The sequence below is a fragment of the Chamaea fasciata genome, unplaced genomic scaffold, assembly GCF_029207755.1.
Source record: "Chamaea fasciata isolate MVZ Bird 193981 ecotype frontalis unplaced genomic scaffold, bChaFas1.0.hap1 SCAF_1, whole genome shotgun sequence".
NCBI lineage: Eukaryota > Metazoa > Chordata > Aves > Passeriformes > Sylviidae > Chamaea > Chamaea fasciata.
Genome location: NW_027094086.1, coordinates 69,930,071 through 69,950,182, shown reverse-complemented (window position 1 = coordinate 69,950,182; position 20,112 = coordinate 69,930,071). Strand labels below are relative to the sequence as shown.

At 36.7% G+C, this 20,112-nt stretch overlaps 1 protein-coding gene across 1 annotated transcript in view; it reads right to left on the bottom strand.

Annotated features, from left to right (window-relative positions):
• The window catches only part of DDC (dopa decarboxylase), a 54,782-nt gene that overhangs the window by 5,239 nt on the left and 29,431 nt on the right, over nt 1-20,112 (bottom strand). The window contains exons 9-13 of the mRNA XM_066185621.1: nt 19,339-19,406; nt 13,591-13,667; nt 9,858-9,877; nt 9,003-9,101; nt 2,317-2,418 (exon numbers count right to left, since the gene is read on the bottom strand). Coding sequence (XP_066041718.1) covers nt 2,317-2,418; nt 9,003-9,101; nt 9,858-9,877; nt 13,591-13,667; nt 19,339-19,406 — 366 coding nt within the window. The remainder of the gene's footprint in view (nt 1-2,316; nt 2,419-9,002; nt 9,102-9,857; nt 9,878-13,590; nt 13,668-19,338; nt 19,407-20,112) is intronic.

Genomic DNA, 20,112 nt, shown 5'->3' with positions numbered 1-20,112 from the left:
TGACTTTCAGGCAATACAAGCAGTTATATGATGTTAAGTTGGCAGGGGTGAAGGGAGGAAGGAGAAAGATTCATTTATCTTTCCTCTGTTCTACTCTCAGAGCTCCACCTTAGGGCTGCTGTGACACTCAGGTGTCACGTCAAATTGAAGTTGGTAGTGACTAATCCTCTCCCAGAGCTTTGAGAAGGCAGCTTTGATTGAATCTGTGAGCTTCAATAAGACAGCATTCTTACCCCCTTGGAGAAATTACTAGCTTGACTTGTATTCATCTGCAGTCATGACAAGGAGGCCTAAAACTAACCCTTTGGCATGACATATTTGATGAAATAATTATAATATGAAAGTCATAGGTAATTAGTCCATTTGCTCAACAGTGTGAAAGGCAAAAAATTAAAAGTTACAGCTAAGCAAAAAAATTAAAAAGGGCTTCTCAATAACAAAGGGAATAAGAAAAGAATATTTCATACTTTTATAGTTATGCAGCATTACATAGTTCAAGTCCCCTGACCCTTAGTCTTACTGTAACTACATTAAAGTTACAAATATTCTGCTTCTGAGATGTATTTCATAAGAAAAATAAAAATGAGATAAATATTTTTGAAGGAGTGATATAAAAAGCAAATAAAGCTGTTAAAATAGCTATAAAACCTCCTAATTTGAAAGGAAAGCTTGCTAGTTTTGTTTTATTTTTTTATAAATCAGATAGGCAGGAAATGAAAACACTGCTCTTTCAACACTGGTTTTTGGTTTAATCAGGCCTTTATTCTACAACTTGTCCAAAGGTTTCTTAGCTAAAGATACAATATTTACCTCCTATTGTAAAATTGCCTTTCCCTTTAGATGTGATTTCTTCCTCTGAATCATGAGGGACAGGAGAACAGATGTAGATGAGCTACTGGTCTGATCAAAAGTGACAATTCCTGTGTTGCTATGCTCTATTTCACCAGAACTGTTCCTTCAAAGTAAATGTAGAGCACTGACTAACAGCTGTGTCTGGATCTGAAAAACTAGTGTTTGCTTGTTCCATGTGAGAGAGCAGACTGCAACCAACATTTTGTTATTGAGCAATAAAAGCCACAGAATGTATCCCTCAATATATTTCAAAAGTTATTGTTAGGAAAGAAATTATATTTGTGTTTCCACTGACTGAAAAAACTACATTCTGTAATGTGTCTGACCCCCTAAACACAGGGTCTTTTTAGATTTTATTTTAAACACTATAAATTCAAACAAAACCATTTTCCTATTCCAGACGAATTCACCATCACTTTATTATTTACTTGTTAGCTTCTTCAGCCAGTTCCTTCAAACTCAGGTAACTGAATGACTGAGAAAAGAATTTGTTAAAAATAAATTACCCAGAAGGAGAAAAGATGTGCTTGCAAGCCTTCAGAAAAGCTAAAAACTCATTTAGGTATCATGTTAACTAGAAAACACTAATGCTGTTGTTATTGTTATTGTTATTGTTGCTTGATGGTCAGATTCAGTGTTACAGTCCAGTCCTTTGCAGAGGCTTTAGCTGCAAGCTCCTCTAAAAAATTACTTCTTTACCTAAACTGAGACAATGATCCCCTTTTAATGTCTGATTAAAACAAATGAGCTCTCCCAACTACTGCAGTTTTTATGCTCCAAGTCCTGAATGACTTTTCTAGTTTCTTTTGGGCAAGGTCTCTAAATCAATGAACTTGGCACTTCGAGAGATTTTGGGGAATAAAAGGCCAAACAGGGCAAAAGGATCATGTTCAGCAATAAAAAGCAGACCAGGGAAGCTGTCCTCCCATGTAACCTGTTCATAAATATCTTACTTCAGTTTTCCCAGTTTGACTGTAGAATTTTATAGATAAACAGTCCTTTAAAAAACAATTTAAAAGTGTTTAGTGCTCTGATTTTCATCTATGATAGTAAATGTTTAATAAAGTGAATATTAAATATTTACACATACAAAATTAACTTGACAAGAAACAATTAATACACACTCATCATAATCAGTAGTCCAGGGAAATATACTTAAACAATCATCTCTATCAAAGCTCATCACACATAGAATGAAAGTCATTTTGTATGACTGGTTTAAACATTTGTTTGCCTTGACTGTATATTTCCACACCTTGATATGCATTAATTTCTCTTAAGCTTTTGATTCAGTTTTAATAAAATTGTCTTAAGCTTTTTTCTTTCATCTGCTTTGTTCTAAACAAACTCGTTTTACTTTTCTTAAAAAATAATCAAATAGATTAACTACAAAGACTGTATTCAATTGCAGGTTATGGTGTTATAAACCCTGACAGAAGAAATAGGAGATCTTAGCTGCCTTACCTTCAGCCGGAAGCAGACCAGTCCCAAGACAACCTCAGCACAGATCTCAAACCTTTCATCCTGAAGGACTAAGTGTTCAAATTGATGCGACAGTCTGATGTGCTGAGAAGAGAAAGGGTATCTATATTGAATACATTTGATTCACCAAGAGAAAAGGTGTGCTGAAGTATTTTCCATTCCTATGCTCTGTTCCTTCTGCTGATGTGTGATAATATTCACATATTGCCATCTGCTTGTGTTAACTTCCATCCCGTTTATGACTTCCAGAGACCATATGGAGCCATTGCTGTATTAGCATCTCAGTCTGTCTTAGGCAGTGCTGGTCTACTTCTTGAGACACTTCAACACAGTTTGATATGATACCATGTTAAGAGTAAATAATTTTAATATTTCTCCTTTAGGTTTTATACCACTGTTAATTTTGGCTGGGAATGGCTAAAGAATCCAGAAGTCATTAGAGGGAAAGGGGGAAGTGCACAGATATACAGGGAAAAAATTGTCACAATTACAGTGAAAATTGAGCTGGAAAGATACATCTTTTTAGAGTAGTTCACTTAATATGAGAAATCTGTGAAGAAAGAGAGAGCTTGCTCACTATTCTGACCTGGGTGCTCAGGTTCAGTTGAAAAAAAGTTGATGGCAGTATAATCAAGCAAATGGACAGCATATCTCAGCAAATCTGTTGAGAAGTTATTGAGGCAAAAAAAAGTTACTGGGCACCCAGCCAGAGCAATTATTTTGAAGTAGATGGAACCAAAATCCAAATAAAGAAGAAAAATACCAAAAGACATACTAAAAACCAGCTGGGAAGTCTTTACATCAGTCAGTGATGCTTGCATACTGATACCATGTTTTGCTTTGCTTTCCTCCAATGAGAAAATTAATTTAAAAGCACTTAAAAAAAACCCCAAAAAACCAAAAAACCATATCCTCGTAAGGTACCTGTAGTACCTTATCCAGTCTCCCTCCTACTGGTTTTATCATCAGCTTAGTGTTCACTGTCTTAGAAAAAGCCAACCAAACAACCAACCAACCAACCAAAAAAGGTAAGACAGCAACAGCAGTTAGCCATTTGAATTATAGTTTGTCTTCATGCAATAGCCAGTCTATATCAAAAATTATCTGAAACATCTAAAAATCATGTTTAAAGATTCTTCAGCTTTTATATATTTAGAATTGCAAATAATTTTACAAAAAATAAACAACTAAGCCCATGCTTTTGCACTTTGACTTTTTGTAAGTTCAAGCACAGCTATTAAACAAAAATGAAACATATCACTTTGGGTCAAAGTTAAATGTGGAATGTTTCATCTCACAGGAACTTCTTCCAAAAGAACAAGGCAAAACAGAAACTACAGAAAAGGGAAAAAAAGCCAACACATTTGGCAATCTTAATCATAGCCTTCTGGTGGTTTTTTATTTCTTAAAATAGAGAAACACAGTTTAGATTGAATCAAAATATTTCTTCAAAACCTTCATACTGGGCTTACTGGTGGCCTACGCAACCAGCCAGTTTTCCTGTTGTTACCACTTCCGCTCTGCTGTTTGCTACATCCATTTATCATCTCCCTCTAAAATTAGCCTGAAAGCTCTTTGAGTCAGGAATGAGACCAGTAAAATGCTTAATCCCTTCCAAGGCATTTGAATGTTCTGCTAATATGAAGAGCATGAATTTACAGCTGTGAAATCCAGCCAGAAATATCTGCATACATACAGATATTTGTATGCACAATAAGTGTGTGAAAAACATATGTGAAATAGGCAGAGGTGTTGTAATGGTCTTTTACTGTCTCCTCCTATCCTCACATTCTATACTTTAACCAAACATGTCTTTTACACAGCTCCACAAAATTCTGAACTGCATGTACCATGTCTTGGAAATCAAAGGCATAAAACAAATCATGTTCAATGAGATAAGAATTTCTCAACTGTCCAGCTGAATGTAATCATCAGCTGAATTTCATCAAAATTTATCTGGGTAAGAATTGAATAAGGCAAACATTTAAGATCTGGCTTTCTGTGAGAAGTTTATACAAGAAAACTCCAGACCCAAGCCATGTATTTTATAGCAGATACTTCTGTCCACTTTTTGAACTAAATTATTTTTCAGGAATTTGAAAGAACTATAAAGCTAGGAAAAATAGAAAAATTTTAGTTAAGTCACAAACCAAAATTCTAGAATTATTTTGCATTCACGTCTGGATGCAAATACTTTGATCCACAGCAAGTCTTAACAAACAGCAATAACTGGTAAAGACACTGGGGGGCACCAAGCGTTTTAGGTTTTACTGAACAACTGAAAGGAGCGAAAGTGGGGATTTAACTGGAGTTTCATGTGTATAGCATTGCCTAAATACACTTACCCAAGGCCCTGCACCTTTGAACCATAAGCTATTATCCTGGATTGCTCTTAAAAAGATTGCTGCAACAGTAAAGTTAAATATTATTAATCCTGGAAGTTCAAGTTCTGTAGAACTGCAGGGCATTTAGGTGTCACACGTGACTCTCTAAGTCCAAAAGCTGTACTCACGCTCTGGATGTGAGCATGGCAATAACTCACAGGAGGACACGTGTGGCTTTAGTGCTTCAGCGTTTCAAGACAGGCAGGTACCTTGTGAAAATAAATTCCCATTTGGAAAACTACAGGCACTGAAACTGAGGACAGGAAAGAAGTAAAAGACTGACAGGCTGTTCTCAGTTTTCTGCTGAATGTGCACATACCGAGCCTGACCTATGGATATCTGAACCCTCCAAGTGCTTTTGATTTTGACACCTGTGTCAAGCTGTGTCCCTAGCACCATTAACTTAAAGTTGGCATTCAAATATTATTTAACTTTTCAAAATTATTTTATCTAGAGCTGTTATTTGATTTAACAAAAGTGTGGACATTAGCAAACCAACTCATATACTGTTTCTAACACTACCATTTGAGCAATCCCTTCGTCAGGTGGGTTCTCAGAGTGGAATCACATGGACTGTGCTAGTGTCCTGAAGTATCGTGGTATATAGGAACAGAATAACAGCCCCAATCTTTGCAGAGTGGTTTAGTTGATTGAAAAAAAGAGGCTTGTAAGGAATTGTTATGTGTCACTATTATCTCAGGTAAATAATCATTACTCTTCTACAGAAGAGTGAGAAAGGAAACAAGGGATCTAATTATTTTGGTTATTCTGGATTAAGGAAATACTTAATGAACAACAGGAGCAGTAAACTTGCGAGGCACTAAGATGTGGTCCTCATTTTAAAAAATCTTTTTTTCTATGTATGTCTGTTAGTAAATAACTAGAACTAGAACTACAACTATAACTATAACTGCTTCTGCGTTGAAGTGTTCATGCTGAATTTTCATTGTTGGGCAACACCTTCAAGAGCTACAATAGATTGCAGGGACTTTCTCTGAAGCATCAGAGTACACTACGGTGTATATGCAGATATGCATAGTGGCCTAGTCTTGATCACTTTATTTTTTTTTCTCCTATAAATTTCACTTCTTTGCCTGCCTTAGCCTGCATCCCACTACATTGAAGGGAAACGCTGGCAGAAGAGTCTTCTTACAGCCACTTGGACTTGCCACTCTCCAGTTCAAATACTATCTCTAGTATTGCTGTTCTTTACAGTTCCAGTTTCTTGGACTCTACTGTTAATTTTTAATGGCATTCATTACCCTCAGCACACTCATTACTTCTCATCCAAAGGAGGATTCAACTGAGTCACGTTCATAGGGATTGCATACAAAAACACACTAACTCCTAAATTTCTCAAACTACTTCTTAGCTCTTTGAGAGGACTTGAACCATCAAAGGAATAATAAAGATATGGTCAAGTGGTTTGCAAATGGGCCATTTACAAATGGGCCGTTTGGATTTCACATTTATAGAGACTCTGAGTGGTTGGCATCAATCTAGAAGACTGCTGTTACTGGGTTTGCCCTCTTTTTACATCTCCTCCGTGGCTTTGGGACTTACCTCCAAAATTTATATTTGTCTCTCCCCACATCCTTCAAAGATGAATATCCTTCCCTTTACTGCTGCTACAAACCCTATACTTTGCAATAGGTTAATATGACAAGGTGTGTGTGAAAAGAGAGCATAACTGGAATGTTTGGAAAACAAAAGAAGTTACTATATCTAAATCCAAGTCACACATTCTTATCGCCTAGGAATATTTTAGTTTCGAAATGTCATCCTCAAGCAAATGCCAAGTTGCAGTGGTTATCCAGTAATTTTGATGTAGATCTTAAGGCTTCAAACACAACAAACAACTTTTCCTTAAAATACACTAATAAAAGAGGGGGGGGGGAAAGAATTTTTGTGACAGTTTACATCAAGAAAAAAAAGTTTGTGAAGAGATATCTATAGATGTTTTTGGTCTTCCACATAGAAACTTGCTAACATACAACAAATAGGGTGGGTTCTTAGGGATCTACAGTGGTTTTTTCCCTCTATGCCTTGTCAGAAGCTCATCACTATTGAAAATCTCAAATCCTTTTGTATGTAACACCAGGCTGCACAAAAGAAGCCTAACTAGAAATCTATGAACACTGCACAGATCTTCCTAGCGTTTTCCATTACTTAGGTGCAAATACAGGCATCTCCTTCCCCAGATTCCAGCCCAAGGATTTGCTTCAAACCTCTACTCTTTTGCTCAACTGTGTAACCCTTTCCTCGGGACAACTCCTTAATAACACAAGAGAGAGAGACCACTTTTTCCTGCTTCCCCAGCTCTAGCCCCTCGGCTCTCCACTGGAAGGTTGCAGTACCTGCCTCTGCCACTGTTCCTAGGTCTCTTCTCATTCTACCTATATCCACTCTATCACCCACTCAAATGCATCTCCAAATCATCATATGCAGCTTCAGAAACAATTCTGGCACCTGCAGGGCTTCCCTTAAAATCCAGCTGAAAGTCCCAAGTACACAGGAGACAGTACCAGCCTGGGACTGCCTTGGCCAGCAATGGGAATATAAAAACTGTTATTTACAAGGTGCTATAGCACGTTTAAAAGAAAGCAGCTTCTCAGGGCCAGGCAGGGAGATGAACAATGTTAGAATTCAGCTAACAAATGAAGCTAAATTCCAAATTATTTTTCAGTTGGGAACTTGTCTATAGGTTTGAAATTTTAAACCAATGTCAGGCTGGTTTAGATACTTCATTACTGCTCTACCAAAAGAAAGGTCCTCACCATCTACCTGGGGCTCATGATAATTCCTGAGAAGACAGGAAAAAGTACAAGATAAGAAATGCATTTCTGAAACAGATATCTGAAAACTCACAAGAGATTAAATTCTGCGAGAGCAGGGAGCAAACGAAATGCAATTATTTCTTGAAATTTAAGTTCAACAGAGGCTTGCTGGAGATAGAAATAACTTTTTTATTTTTCTTTTTCTTTTTTAAATGCTTTGGAAACCACTGAACTGGCATTTATTGGGGGTGGGTGAGGAGGTATGAGGAGAAATTAATTTAATGGTCCCGATTTGAAGACGTATACAGTGAGAAAAATTCTTCACTTAATTGTCCCTCTTGTCTTTTCATAACTTATTTTTATATCTATACTAAAGAACAATTTAGCCCTTAGAAATATCAACCAAACACTCATTTCAACAAGCTCTTTTAAACCTTGGCTGTATGAATTGCCTTTACAAATGAGGAAACATTCAGGGGTTTTACTTTGGAGTCAGTATCTTTAAGAAAAGATTCATTTGCTTAGCCTTCCTGAACTGTATTGTCACAGAAAATATCAAAGCTTGGTCCTTAGCTATGATTCTATGAAGACAAGCAGCTTTTGGAAAGTCAGGGAAATATGTGGGAGACAGAGAAAGAGGGAATTTTTTGAATGGAAATACCGACCTCTGGAAACCAGCCTGACAAAAGGCCATGCAATTGATATGAGTCTTCCAAAGTTTCACTTAGGAATTCTGTTTAGTACCAAAATTGAAAGGAATGTGTGTCTGCAAGGAATTTGGTATGCTAGGCTAGGCTCTTAGCTAATGGATATTTTTGTAAATATTTAGAGCCAAGTCATGGATCTCCTGTCACTAGAGGTTTCCCTGAACTTCATAAAGATGAAAGGTATGCTTGAATTTGACTTCACTGCTACAGAGGAAGTCTGTATATATATAATTTATACAGGTGCCACATGTGTTTTCTAGTGATTAAAAAAACCTCCTTTTTTAATCAGGAATAAACCTTGTAATAACAGTATTAACAAACTGTAAATTGTACAAGGTCTTTTTTTAAAAATATATATTTTAAACTGGAAAAAAAGCAACAGCAGAGGTAGACATGCCAAATAAGTCACTGTATCCCTTAATCATAATCTAAACATCCTGTCAATACATGCACATTAATAAAATAAAGAAGTAATGAATATCTATGTATTTCCACAATAAAACCATGCGTGTGCTCTGGCTTAATTTGAGAGGAACTGTGGTACCATACTGTAGAAATTCCAAATTCCTAGACTTTTCTTTTCTGAAGATGAGTACAAAATGAATGGTACCTTTGATCTGGCCATGATATGAAATTGTGACCTTACATGGGGCAAACGAGCAGCATGCCTGTTGAACTGAGCTGCCAAAAACTGTTTCTTGTGCTTTCTGATGTGTACAGAAGTCATGGAGAGTAGATGGGTAGTTTATTTTCCCTTGCTGTCCCACCACAGGGTACCCAAGGCAGCAGTTCCCAGTCACCTTGCGGATGTGCTCCTGCAGCCCCTTGACCCCGTACATCCTCAGCACGAACCAGAGCTTCAGGGAGCGGAACCTCCTGCCCAGGGGGATCTGCCAGTGCTGCAACCCAGAGAGAAGAGCTCGTGTCAGAGATCACCAGTGCAGTGACACTGCAGAACCTACGCCCTGCCACGGTTCTAAAGTGAACCACATCCCCACATCTATGGGCCCTTGCTAGAGGTGGATCAAATAATAGAAGAAATATCTATCCCTGGTTTATCAATCCCTGTTTATTAATACTGTTTAATACTCAAAATTTTCAAATCAAAATTGGCAAAGGAGGTTGGAGTCAGAATGGAAGGGTCACGAGGCAAATCAAATTTCCTTTGTGCCTTCTGAATTCTCCTCAAAGGCTTTAGAGAAACAAGTATCTGAGAAATTCATGTACATTGACTTGTTTAAAGTTGTGGGGCTAGCATCTCCAAAGACAGGCATGTTTTCCATTTCAAAACATCAGTGTTTCCATGGCAAAAGATTAAAATAGAGATGCTTTTAATGTTTTTTAAGTTGTGTTATTCACTATGTTAAAGAAAAAAAAACACACAAAACCCACAACTTTAGGAAATTTTTTTCTAATGCCTAAATCTAAAGACATTGCACATGCAAGACAGTTTCTGCCTTTAAACAATTTTTTTTTTCAGAAAACAAAAAATCAAAATTCTGTTAGAGGATTGTTAAAAAATTTAGCAAGCTGCATCCTTCTTGTAAAGAAACATAAAGTTTGGAATTTTATGATAGTAAATGAAAAAATAAATTCCTAAAAATACCAGTACATACAAGTAATAGTATTAATTATTGCATTGATACTGTACTTACACGATAATCTGTTACAAGACCTGGAAATTAAAGAAAAAATGTTCACATTGCATCATTATCACAACAGCCAAAAACTTTAATCATTCTAATGTTATTGAAAAAGCTGTACCTTAGCTATCCTTTACATCTGCTACAAACTTCAGCATCATCAGTGTCAACAGGACCACTAAATATCTAGCTGGGTACTTGGCAGCATGTTAAATGAAAGTGCTTGCAATAACCTTCATTCCTAAGCTAGTCAAAATACGCCACTAACAAACAGTTTACAGAAGAAACACTATTTTCCTTTCTGTTATATACTGCAGATACTGTGGAGATGATGGATCAAATCTTATGTATATTTTCTTCTTGTAAGGAAAACAAGCAGTAGATAAAACACCTATTATTAATTTTGGTATAAACAGTTTGCAGATTCCCCAGATTCACTTCATAACTCATTCTCTGCTGTGAAATGTCATCGCCTTTACCATAGTGAACTGGTAACACTCTTTAAAATAATCCACTTCTAAATACCTTTTCTGCTCATACATATATTTGTTGCTAATTCTTCAGAATGTCTAATAAGTGACTGAAAAAATTGACTCAGAATTTGACCTGTTCCTGCTTGGAGAATAGTATTCTACATTTTTTTTGGACGGTTTTTCTTTCGATGGAGTGAAATTCCTTACACAGATGGGCTAAACCACAAAGCAGTCTAGGGAGGCAAGTAGAGGGCATTATTACATGTTCTTTATATAAGCACACAGTGTCAGGATTCACCTATCTTTTCTTTGAATCAAGGAATTAAAGTGATTTCACAGTAAACCTGAACACAGTCAGTTACTTGCTCTAAGACAGTGACAGAAATTAAACTGATGTAATATTTAATGCACTTCTTTAGGAAGCATCTGCTTAGCTTCCTTATTCTGCTGTATTTCTCTGGAGTGGAGTATAAGCTTCATAGGAGAGAATGTACTCGGATTCCTTGGGAAAATGCTAAGTACTCCTGGAATTGTTAGCTGGAAGGTAGAACTGTAGCTTCTGAATTTGACCAGTATATGCCATTTACATAATTTTCAGCCTAAATGTTTTCTAGAGAAAAAAAACTCAAAAGCTTTTTCCTGTATTATGAGCTCTCTTTCCAATGTTCCCTCATTTGCAGCCAAAACATAGGAAAAAACATGGTCCTTCTTTCTTTGAAACAGGAGGCCATTAGTTTCTTTAACCTGTTACTATGTTGGTTTCCAGGTGGTAAAAAAAACCCAAACCCACAAAACACCAACAATCATTAACCTATTCCCGGACTTCAGGAAATGAATGTGGCTGTCTCTGCTTGGTAACAAGGTAAATTGATAACATTCATATTCTTCTGCATTGTAGCAGCCATTTCTGTTTGATAGCTGCAAGACTGGTAGCAAAGAGAGTAAAGCAACTGGTGACAGATAAATAATCCTACGCTCCTGTAAGGGGCTATGTCTAATGATCCACAACAACGCCTTTCACAAGCTGTGAAGCAGAATGTAATCAATGATTAGTGCTTGATTCCTTGATTACAAGCTTTAGCCTTACATCTGTATTTAACCAGGAGGAATTGCATTGTGGGAGCGTATGTGGTGTTCACAATGGAGTATAAAGCTGCATTCTTCTAACATTGCCATGAGGATTTGACCTATATCCTGGGTTGCCAGGCAAGCTAGTATAATCTTCCTGGTGTGATGATGCAAATCACATAAAATTACAATTAATGAGAAAATAAAGACTCTCCCCTTGGGGACACACATAATTGCCATATGGTTATTAGGAGTAATTGCTCACAGATAGAGATATTTTTCCGCTCATTTAAATTCTTGAGTGAGAGATGAGCAAATTCAGAAATACTACTTCATCTACTTAGTAAACCAGGATAGGAATTCTCAGACCTGACAATACTGAGAATTCAACACCCTCCATTTGGCAAGTCTGAGTGCTGACATCCCATAAATCACACAGGGGTCAATGGGGACTGCAGCACCTTCATGTAGCAAATTTTTCTGTGTTTATAGAAGGAGCAAGTGTGGGTTGGGAGTTTAACCAGAGGCATTTGCATTTGAAGTGTTGTCCAACTCCTTGGAAAATTGATATCGAATGGGAATGGAGCATAGAAAAAAATTAGCCTTCCTAGACTGCTAGTAATCAGCTGATCTCCTTGAAATCATTATATTAGATCACATAACCTGCTATCACCCTTCTGAAGGCAAGATGAAGGCTAAAGAACTCCTTCTTCAACAGGAGTGATAAAGTTTTCAGGTCAACTAGGTGGCCTTACTGAAACTTCCTGTTTTTAAGAAAGGTTTGGTTTTCTTCAGGTGTTGTTTAACCCAGGTAAGACCAGAAGTTCTTGTAATCAACATTACCAGTTGTCCCAAGAACATATTTTCATTTTAGTTAGGGCTGGAATTTTTTTTGCCTGAAGATAAATATTTTTAATGTATGTTAAGCAAAAGCTAGTGCCTAAAGTGGATTTGCTGTAACTTGTATATTCCATTAGAAAAGGCCAAAAAAAAGTATATTTTTTTCTTAACAATTCAAGCTTTTAGAGGGTGAGCATCAGCTCCAGAATTATTGCATGCTCCTGTTTACTGCACTGTTCTATGTTTGCATTCCTTCGAAATGGAGGAAAGGAATAAAATACAAGGTTTATGCCAGTTCAGGATTAAGGCATATGAATCCATTTTTCCTAGGGCTTTTTAGTGAACAGTGGAATTCTGGATGGTATTAATTTAAATGTCAATGAGTCCATAACAGGATACACTTCTGAACACAGATCAGCACCAGCAATTCCAGGAAAATGATGAGGTTGAGTAAATGGTAAGACCTTCTGCAGATGATTCAGTCTTTTCATAAAATCATGAGAGAACTTCCACAACATGTTGACACTGCAGTGCTGTGACCTTCTTCACAATTATTCAGTTAATAACCAGATGTGTAAAAATGGGCAAATATCACTCTACAGTTGCTAGGGATGTGCAAGGACCAGAACTAATGCAGTAAGGAGTTTTGTACAGAGCTTGAGATTTTTAAGTTCTTTGTGAGCATTTCGTGAAGAGCTTTCATGAATATTTTGTACAAGACAGATAGTCCGCTCTTACCACCTTTCTCTACAGTCAGTGTAAGAGCATCATGTCCCAGAAAGCTATTACTCAAAAGCAGAGCACAGACAGCAAACACAGTTCACCCTTTCTTTGTAGTTTCAGGGAGTGTTTGCTCCTCACATGGGTTTCTGAAAAATTTGCATCAGAGCTTGCATGAATTACTAAGAAAAAAAGTCACAGACCTTAGAAACTCTAAAACCAATACAGATATTTAAATCATTTGGGAGAAAGATATGTTAGGGAAGACAGGCTAAGGGATTTGTTACACAACATCCAATAATACATTTATCTGACAGCCAAAAGATAATAAGAATTTTCTCAACACTTCTGCCATCAATCAGTAGTAAGTCTGAAACTGGGGAAATCCCAATACAAAAAGTAGTAATGCATAATGCTTTATGAAATTACTTTCCCTGTATTACTTTTAACTAACTAAAATCTCACTAGACATGTATTTGCACTTTAATGAGCTTAGCTCCCTAGAGTGCTCAGAAAATGGAAACAGCCTCCTAAACAACTTGAGTAGTTTAAGAACTGCTGTTTTCATCTTAAGTCCTTTTTTTTTCCCTTTAAATATCAGAGTGCAAACAAAATAAAATAATCTCATTTAATTATAAAATTACCAGACTCCTGATGGTGATGCTGCAGGTAAAGAGGTTCTAATTTAAAGGCACCTATTAAATCGGATCTTTTTTTCACCCTGTATGAAAAAAGAAAGAAATCAAATTGAGAAATTTAAGAATAAAGACTTAAGGGATTAAATTTCCACAAGAAGTGAAGTCAAATTGAATGTGTTTAAACTGGCATATTTCCTGCGCACAGCCTGTGCCATTTTCAGTGCTTTTTCACAGCCATATCAGTACTGTACTTACAAGTAGTTAAGTGTAAGGCTCAGCAGGAACGGGCAGCATAACTGCACGACTGCATATTTAAAAACAGACAAGAAACAGACATAGAGGATCTTTTTATGGTGATAGACACTCACACCAGAATGTGAGACTAGCTGAAGCAATGTTAATGTTTGCAGTCAACAGAAGTTGTCTTGAAATTACTGCAGTACAAAGCTGCGTGGGAAGAGCTGTTGCTTCCTAAACATCGCACAGAGCCACACTGAGGCTTTGGGGGTGCTGGCCACTATCTCTCCCTGCTGCTGTGGAAGCAGCAGCAGCCACTGGAAGGGAGAAGCCCCCAGTCCTGACTAAGGCTCCCCTTTTGTACCACGCTGCCATTAGCTGGATCCACTACACAATTCCTGACAGACATTCTACAGCACAATGTTACACTGAGAAGCATAACTTAGTATTGCCAGCTAGGGGTGGCAGGACTGGACTGAGGTTCAAAAGCCGGTGTGTCCCTTTTAGAGAGAATAAATTGTGTTTTGCCAGTGATTAACAAGAAGATTTTTCTGGTTCATGCTGAGTAAGACTGATTCACCTCCACAAATGTTGGTGTTTATAGAGGCAGAAGAAGAAGAAACCATAAATCAAAAAGGGAAAGACTGCTACATCATTATATAATGCCTATAAATATATTACAAAGTAAGCAAAAATTATATCAACATAGAGATACTCTAAATGACAAAAGCCCAAACCTTTTTTTTATGTGTTTTAATGGTTTAATGTAGAATTTGAAATTTCTAAGCAAAAATATAATTTCCAATATTTTAGTGTGTATGTATAAATGCACAGACCAGTGCATATTCCCACTCTCCTTCACATTTAGGCTGTGGTCAAAAACATCTTATTCAAACGAACAAAAAGCCTTCCTCTCACTAATAGTCAGGGAAGTACCAAGGTCAACAGCTAAGTATTTGCCTTCAGGTATGGGAAGCACATAGCTGAAAATAAGTAAACTTACACACATGAAAAATAGCAACAGATTTTCAGATTAAATAAAAATGATTAATAACCTAATTATTGCTAGAAATGTCCTGTGGACAAAAGGAAGAAAACAATAACTTGAAAACAAGCTTAATTAGGAGAAATATTTTTAAAGAAATCTAGGTTGTTTCACTGTCGTTTATTTGAAGTATTTGATTACTTTGATATATTCCTGTTTCAGTAGCTCATTCTCTGTGCAGCTGATCCAAGTTACAAGGAATGTCTTTAGATGTTTTGTGAGCACTTAATTTCTTCTCCTATAAGATGCTGTGTTAAACAATGAAACAGGTAGCTATTCTGCAGCAACATCTAGCTTAGAAGACACACAAATGGCACGGAAGTTTCCATAGGCAGGACATGCAGGAAGGGTGCTGCTGCATTCTGCAAGTAGGTCCACGCCTCAGGCAAGTCCTAAGTGCTCAGGAGGTCCACACCAGAGTGCTCAGTGCTCAAGGTCTCTGCCATAATGGTGGGCCCCCACCTCAGAGCCAAACCCAGTGTGCTGATTGAGGCAGCCCCTGAGAAGTCTGATGGTGCCACTCAGATGGAACTGGTAAGGAAAAGATGCCAGTACAGCTGGAAGCTTTAATGGATACCCAGCGATGCCTTACATTTTAGCGTTCATATTTTTTAGATTCTGTACTGCCTTAGTGTGTGACTCTGAACTTCATATAAAGTGTTAGTAAGTTCTCTTCACAGGGTAGTTAGACAAAACAATCCTTTTCCAGTCTGAGAACTGAGGACAGCTGTTATAGCCTCAGGCCCAAAAGCATAAGCAACAGTGAACTGAAGAGAGAAAACTGGAAGGATGGGACTTCATAACCTGAAGCTGTAATTGGACAATTAACCCCAATATGTAAATGGACCAAAACTTATAGAAATGTGAAGACTTGTGACCAGGTGTCCATCTTGGGTCCACCTTGCACAGAACCACAGCTGGGCTCTTGTACTGCCCAAAGTGTATCCTTTGAAGGCCTTTCAATAAATACCTACTTTATTGCTCTAACTCTGTCTAGCTTCTGTTCCAGATCAGCCTCTTTAGGCACCACCATATGCTCCTCCTGGAGAAAAGGCTGATACCGGCACAAGGTGTGCACAGGTGGATGACCTGTTTTCAGATGGCTGCATTACAAGACACAGATAAGAGGCTGTGTGGTAGTAGAGATAGTAGGGGGACTGAAATGGAGGTAGATATGTGGCTCCATACACCTACAGTGGATAACACTGAGCTTGAGACACCTTGGACCCAGGTGATCAAAAAACAGCAGGGGTCCAACCTCCACCCTCCAACATTCAGACCACAATCAGGTATGATTCATTAGAGGTTTTAGAAGTCTGTGAGCAAGGCAAACAAAGAGAGCCTACATCAGAAGACACACGGTGGTTACTGTAAAAAGGTAAGTTGAGTGACTGTAGTGGGCGACTCTCTGTTAAAGGGGTCTGAGGCACTCATCCACTAGCCTGAAAGATGTTCCTTGAGTACCTCTCAAGATGAAAATCATAGGGCTAGATGATCTCCAGAAGTCCCTTCCAACCCTAACGAATCTGTGATCCTGTGAATATGTATTTCACAAATTATACTGGTAAACTAGAAATTTTTTAAGGCTGGATGTTATGCTACTAGACCAAGACCTAGCTTGAGCAGCACAGATTCCCATATTAAGTACTCATAATACAAAATGCACAATAAAACTGCTGGTAAAATAAGTGATGAAAATCTGTGAGAAGTGACTTGCTCGAATTGCACATCTGCAGCTTTTACCTGCCTCACTCTATTTTGTGCGTTTTCAATGACAGATAAAAAGTTGACCGTATATTATGAACCAGCAGGAAAATTTCACTTCAGTTTGTGTTTGAGTGGATTGTTCAAGTTTGTTTAGCTGAAGTCAGGAAGTGAAATACAACTTCGTTTCAAGCAGTCTTCAAGATCAGGCTGGAGGGGGTTTGAACAACTTGAGCTAGTGTGGGAGGTGTCCCTGCCCATGACAGCAAGGTTGGAAGTAGATGATCTTTAAGTTCCCTTTCAACCCAAACTATTCTGTGTTCTATGATCTACAGATAAGTATTTCCTATATGCACCTTCTTCCAGTTACTGAAACACCGTTCCCAATCAAAAGTTAACACTTAAACCCTGAAAAGAATAATAAAAGTCAAAAAATGCCAAGACTTTGCAAGATTATTATTCTCATTTTCTGTGAATAAAGACACTTCTTCCTATTTTAAAATATTCCAGAATATCAATTAAACAAGTCAGGCAAAAGTGACTGTAGTTTCAAGACAAAGTCTCTAAAGGACTCTAATATTTGAATATAGAAAATACACCCTTCTTGGACTGGCTGCATTAAATTCCTTTTTCTAGGAAACTGACTGCTGTTTTCTGTACATCAGGAAGTTTGTGAATCTTTTACAAAAGATTTATAATGAAACTGTCTCCAAATCTGAAACTACATCAGTGCCACATATTGCACTGGGTAGTTACATAATTACATTACAGATCTAATGGGTAAACTATTTTAATCAGCTTGTAGTGAAAAGAAATGTGAGTGTTCATTGGGGAAAGTGCTGAGGAGGCTGGGTTATTTTGAAGTCTGCCCATCAATGGAACTCAGATCACTTTGGTTCTGAAATGGTGTTCAGTGTTTACTAAACTCTTTCCATATTACCATAGCATCATGCTTAATACTTTTCATTGATCCTAAGAGGACTATGTATCCTTCAGAGTTGCTTTTTCTTACCATCCTACATCATTTATTATTACTTTTTACCTTGTCAGGGAGTGTTACAGTTGGTAATATAGGTGAATTTTGGACGTGGGTCTTAGAATTAGCTGGACAATGGACTTGGCTTCAAGTCAAAGAGTTTAAGCATACATTTATTCTGTATTAAGTGAATAACCCCTATGCATAGATGCCTTTCTGAATTGAAGCCTGAGTGGCTACAATTGTGAAACTTTTACTTTGAGTAAGGAGACATTGCAAGGTCTCTTCAGAGTCCTTTTACTGGAGTCTTCCTACCTATGAAAAGAAGCATTTTGTGCAACAGCTTATTTAAAAACGAAACAAAACAAAACAAAACACTCAACAAGAAACAAAATGTAGAAAAAATACCTTAAGTCTAAAGTCTAAGCTTTACTAGGAATAACCTAAAATCACCTGAGATGGGAACTCGCAGTGTGATTGTATATAACTTGTTTTACTGGAAAGCCAGTTAAAATGCCCTTAACATAGTTCCACAGGGTTTTCAGGGAAAGCAGAATTAATGAGAAAATAAACTGCTAGGCACTAGATTGTGGTTCTTAATTGTTCTACAAACATTAAAGAAAATGATAGTGCATTGTCTAATTTGCAGGTTTTTAACAATGTCTTTGAGTGAGATGGGTGGAACTAGCGAAGGAGTTTGTTTCATCATCTTCCTACTTCCTTACACACAGAGACACAGCATAGTATGAGGTGCTGCCACTACTGATGAATTAGGGTCAAAATGTAAGCCGTCTACCGTAAGGAAAACAAAAAAACACAATGTGTTGGAAGATTAAAATGCCTACATCAGCTGAAATAATAAAGACCATAAAATATTACCTGAAAAGTCTACTTTGCCAGGGAACTTAAAAGAGATGGAGGTTAACCAAAAGCAACTGAGTGATCACTGTCTTATATTTATTCCTCTTTTAAATAAGGTGACCTACTTCTAGATGATGTTTTAGAGTCTTCTTTTTTTTTGCTTTGCAAATTTTGTTCTATTGTAACTGAAATTAATGTTTTCATTTATTTTGGTAAATAGTCTGCATTTGTTAAATAGCTGTTTTGCGAATAAATATCCTTAATTGTGATGCTAGTTACCATTTAGTTTGGGACAAAATAGGATCATCTACTATGAAATGTTTTTAACAAACCCATGCTATTATTACTGCCATGATACTTTGCTTTGTTTGAAATTATATCTATGGATTCCTATTTTGGCATAATTTAGTATCAAAATATCTCTGCTGTCATCTGGGAAAATTGAAAGTCAGTACAAAATTACATAAATAGGGCTTTTTGAAATCAGCTGCTTTTCATCAGCCAAATCTTAAACATTTTTAGAGAGGCTTTTAAAAGAATCAAACCAAAATAAATGTTATGGAAAAGAAAAGGAAGAAAAAAAAAAAAAGCCCTGTTTAGCATGCTATTCATTGCACTGATATCCTTAAAATAAGGGGGGTTTTATGTTTTAAACAGTCTCAAAATGGAGCAAGTATATAACTGCAAATTTTTGGGACTTCTCTCTCTTTTTGGAACGTAATACAGAGCTCAGGCCTAATTTGAAATTTCATGTTTTTGAAATTTGGATTAAATGAAAGTTTGAATTCTGTAAATAATCTATAAGATTTAAAGCTATGCAGTTCTCCTCATTTCAATTGAGAAATATAAAGAAAGGTCTACTGCTAGAAAGGAAGACTAATATAACCTCATTTTTGTGTTTTGTAATGTTTTCCTTTACTGTGATACTTACCACATTGCAGAGCAGTCAAAATTCACTAGGAGCCATTTGTGAGGATTAAAGTTAAATGAATCTGCAAACTGAGAACGGATAAATAAAAACAGAATTATGAAAGAGAAAAGGATCCATGTACTAATGATATGACTTTGTCAAATTGTCTGTGTAACTGTGAATCAATTCCTGAATTAGGTATTTATAATGTTCATATTGATGTCACCTTATTTAGAAACTGTTGTAGTTAAATCTTCACTTATTTTGGGAGTAGAATTCACCTTAGGTATGCAGTCAGGCTAGTGGTATTAACAACATTCTGAGCATTTGTTGGCAATTATACTTTCTTTGTACATGTTATCTTATTGTGATCCTAAATAAATAAATAAATAAATAAATAAATAAATAAATAAATCTGCATACTCAGAAACATTCACTGGAGTTCATATCACATTTTCTAATAACAATTCCCTAAGCTCTCTATTTCCAAGAACATTAAACTAATACACACAAAATTCATATAAAGCAAGAAATTATATATGTAATTCAGAATCTGCACATTATATTCCTTAAAAAAATTACAACTGACTAGAAATTATTTTTCTTTTTTCTTTCTTTTTTCTTTCTTTTTTCTTTCTTTTTGACAGGGTATTTTGTTTCAGTACAAATTATTGTTTCATCTAAATCAAAAGAAAAAAACACCAAAAAGTAAGCACTTGCAATAAATACATATTTATACACCATGTCCCAGGCCTGATTTACTTGACATGTTTAGGTGGGGCATCAGAAGAAACA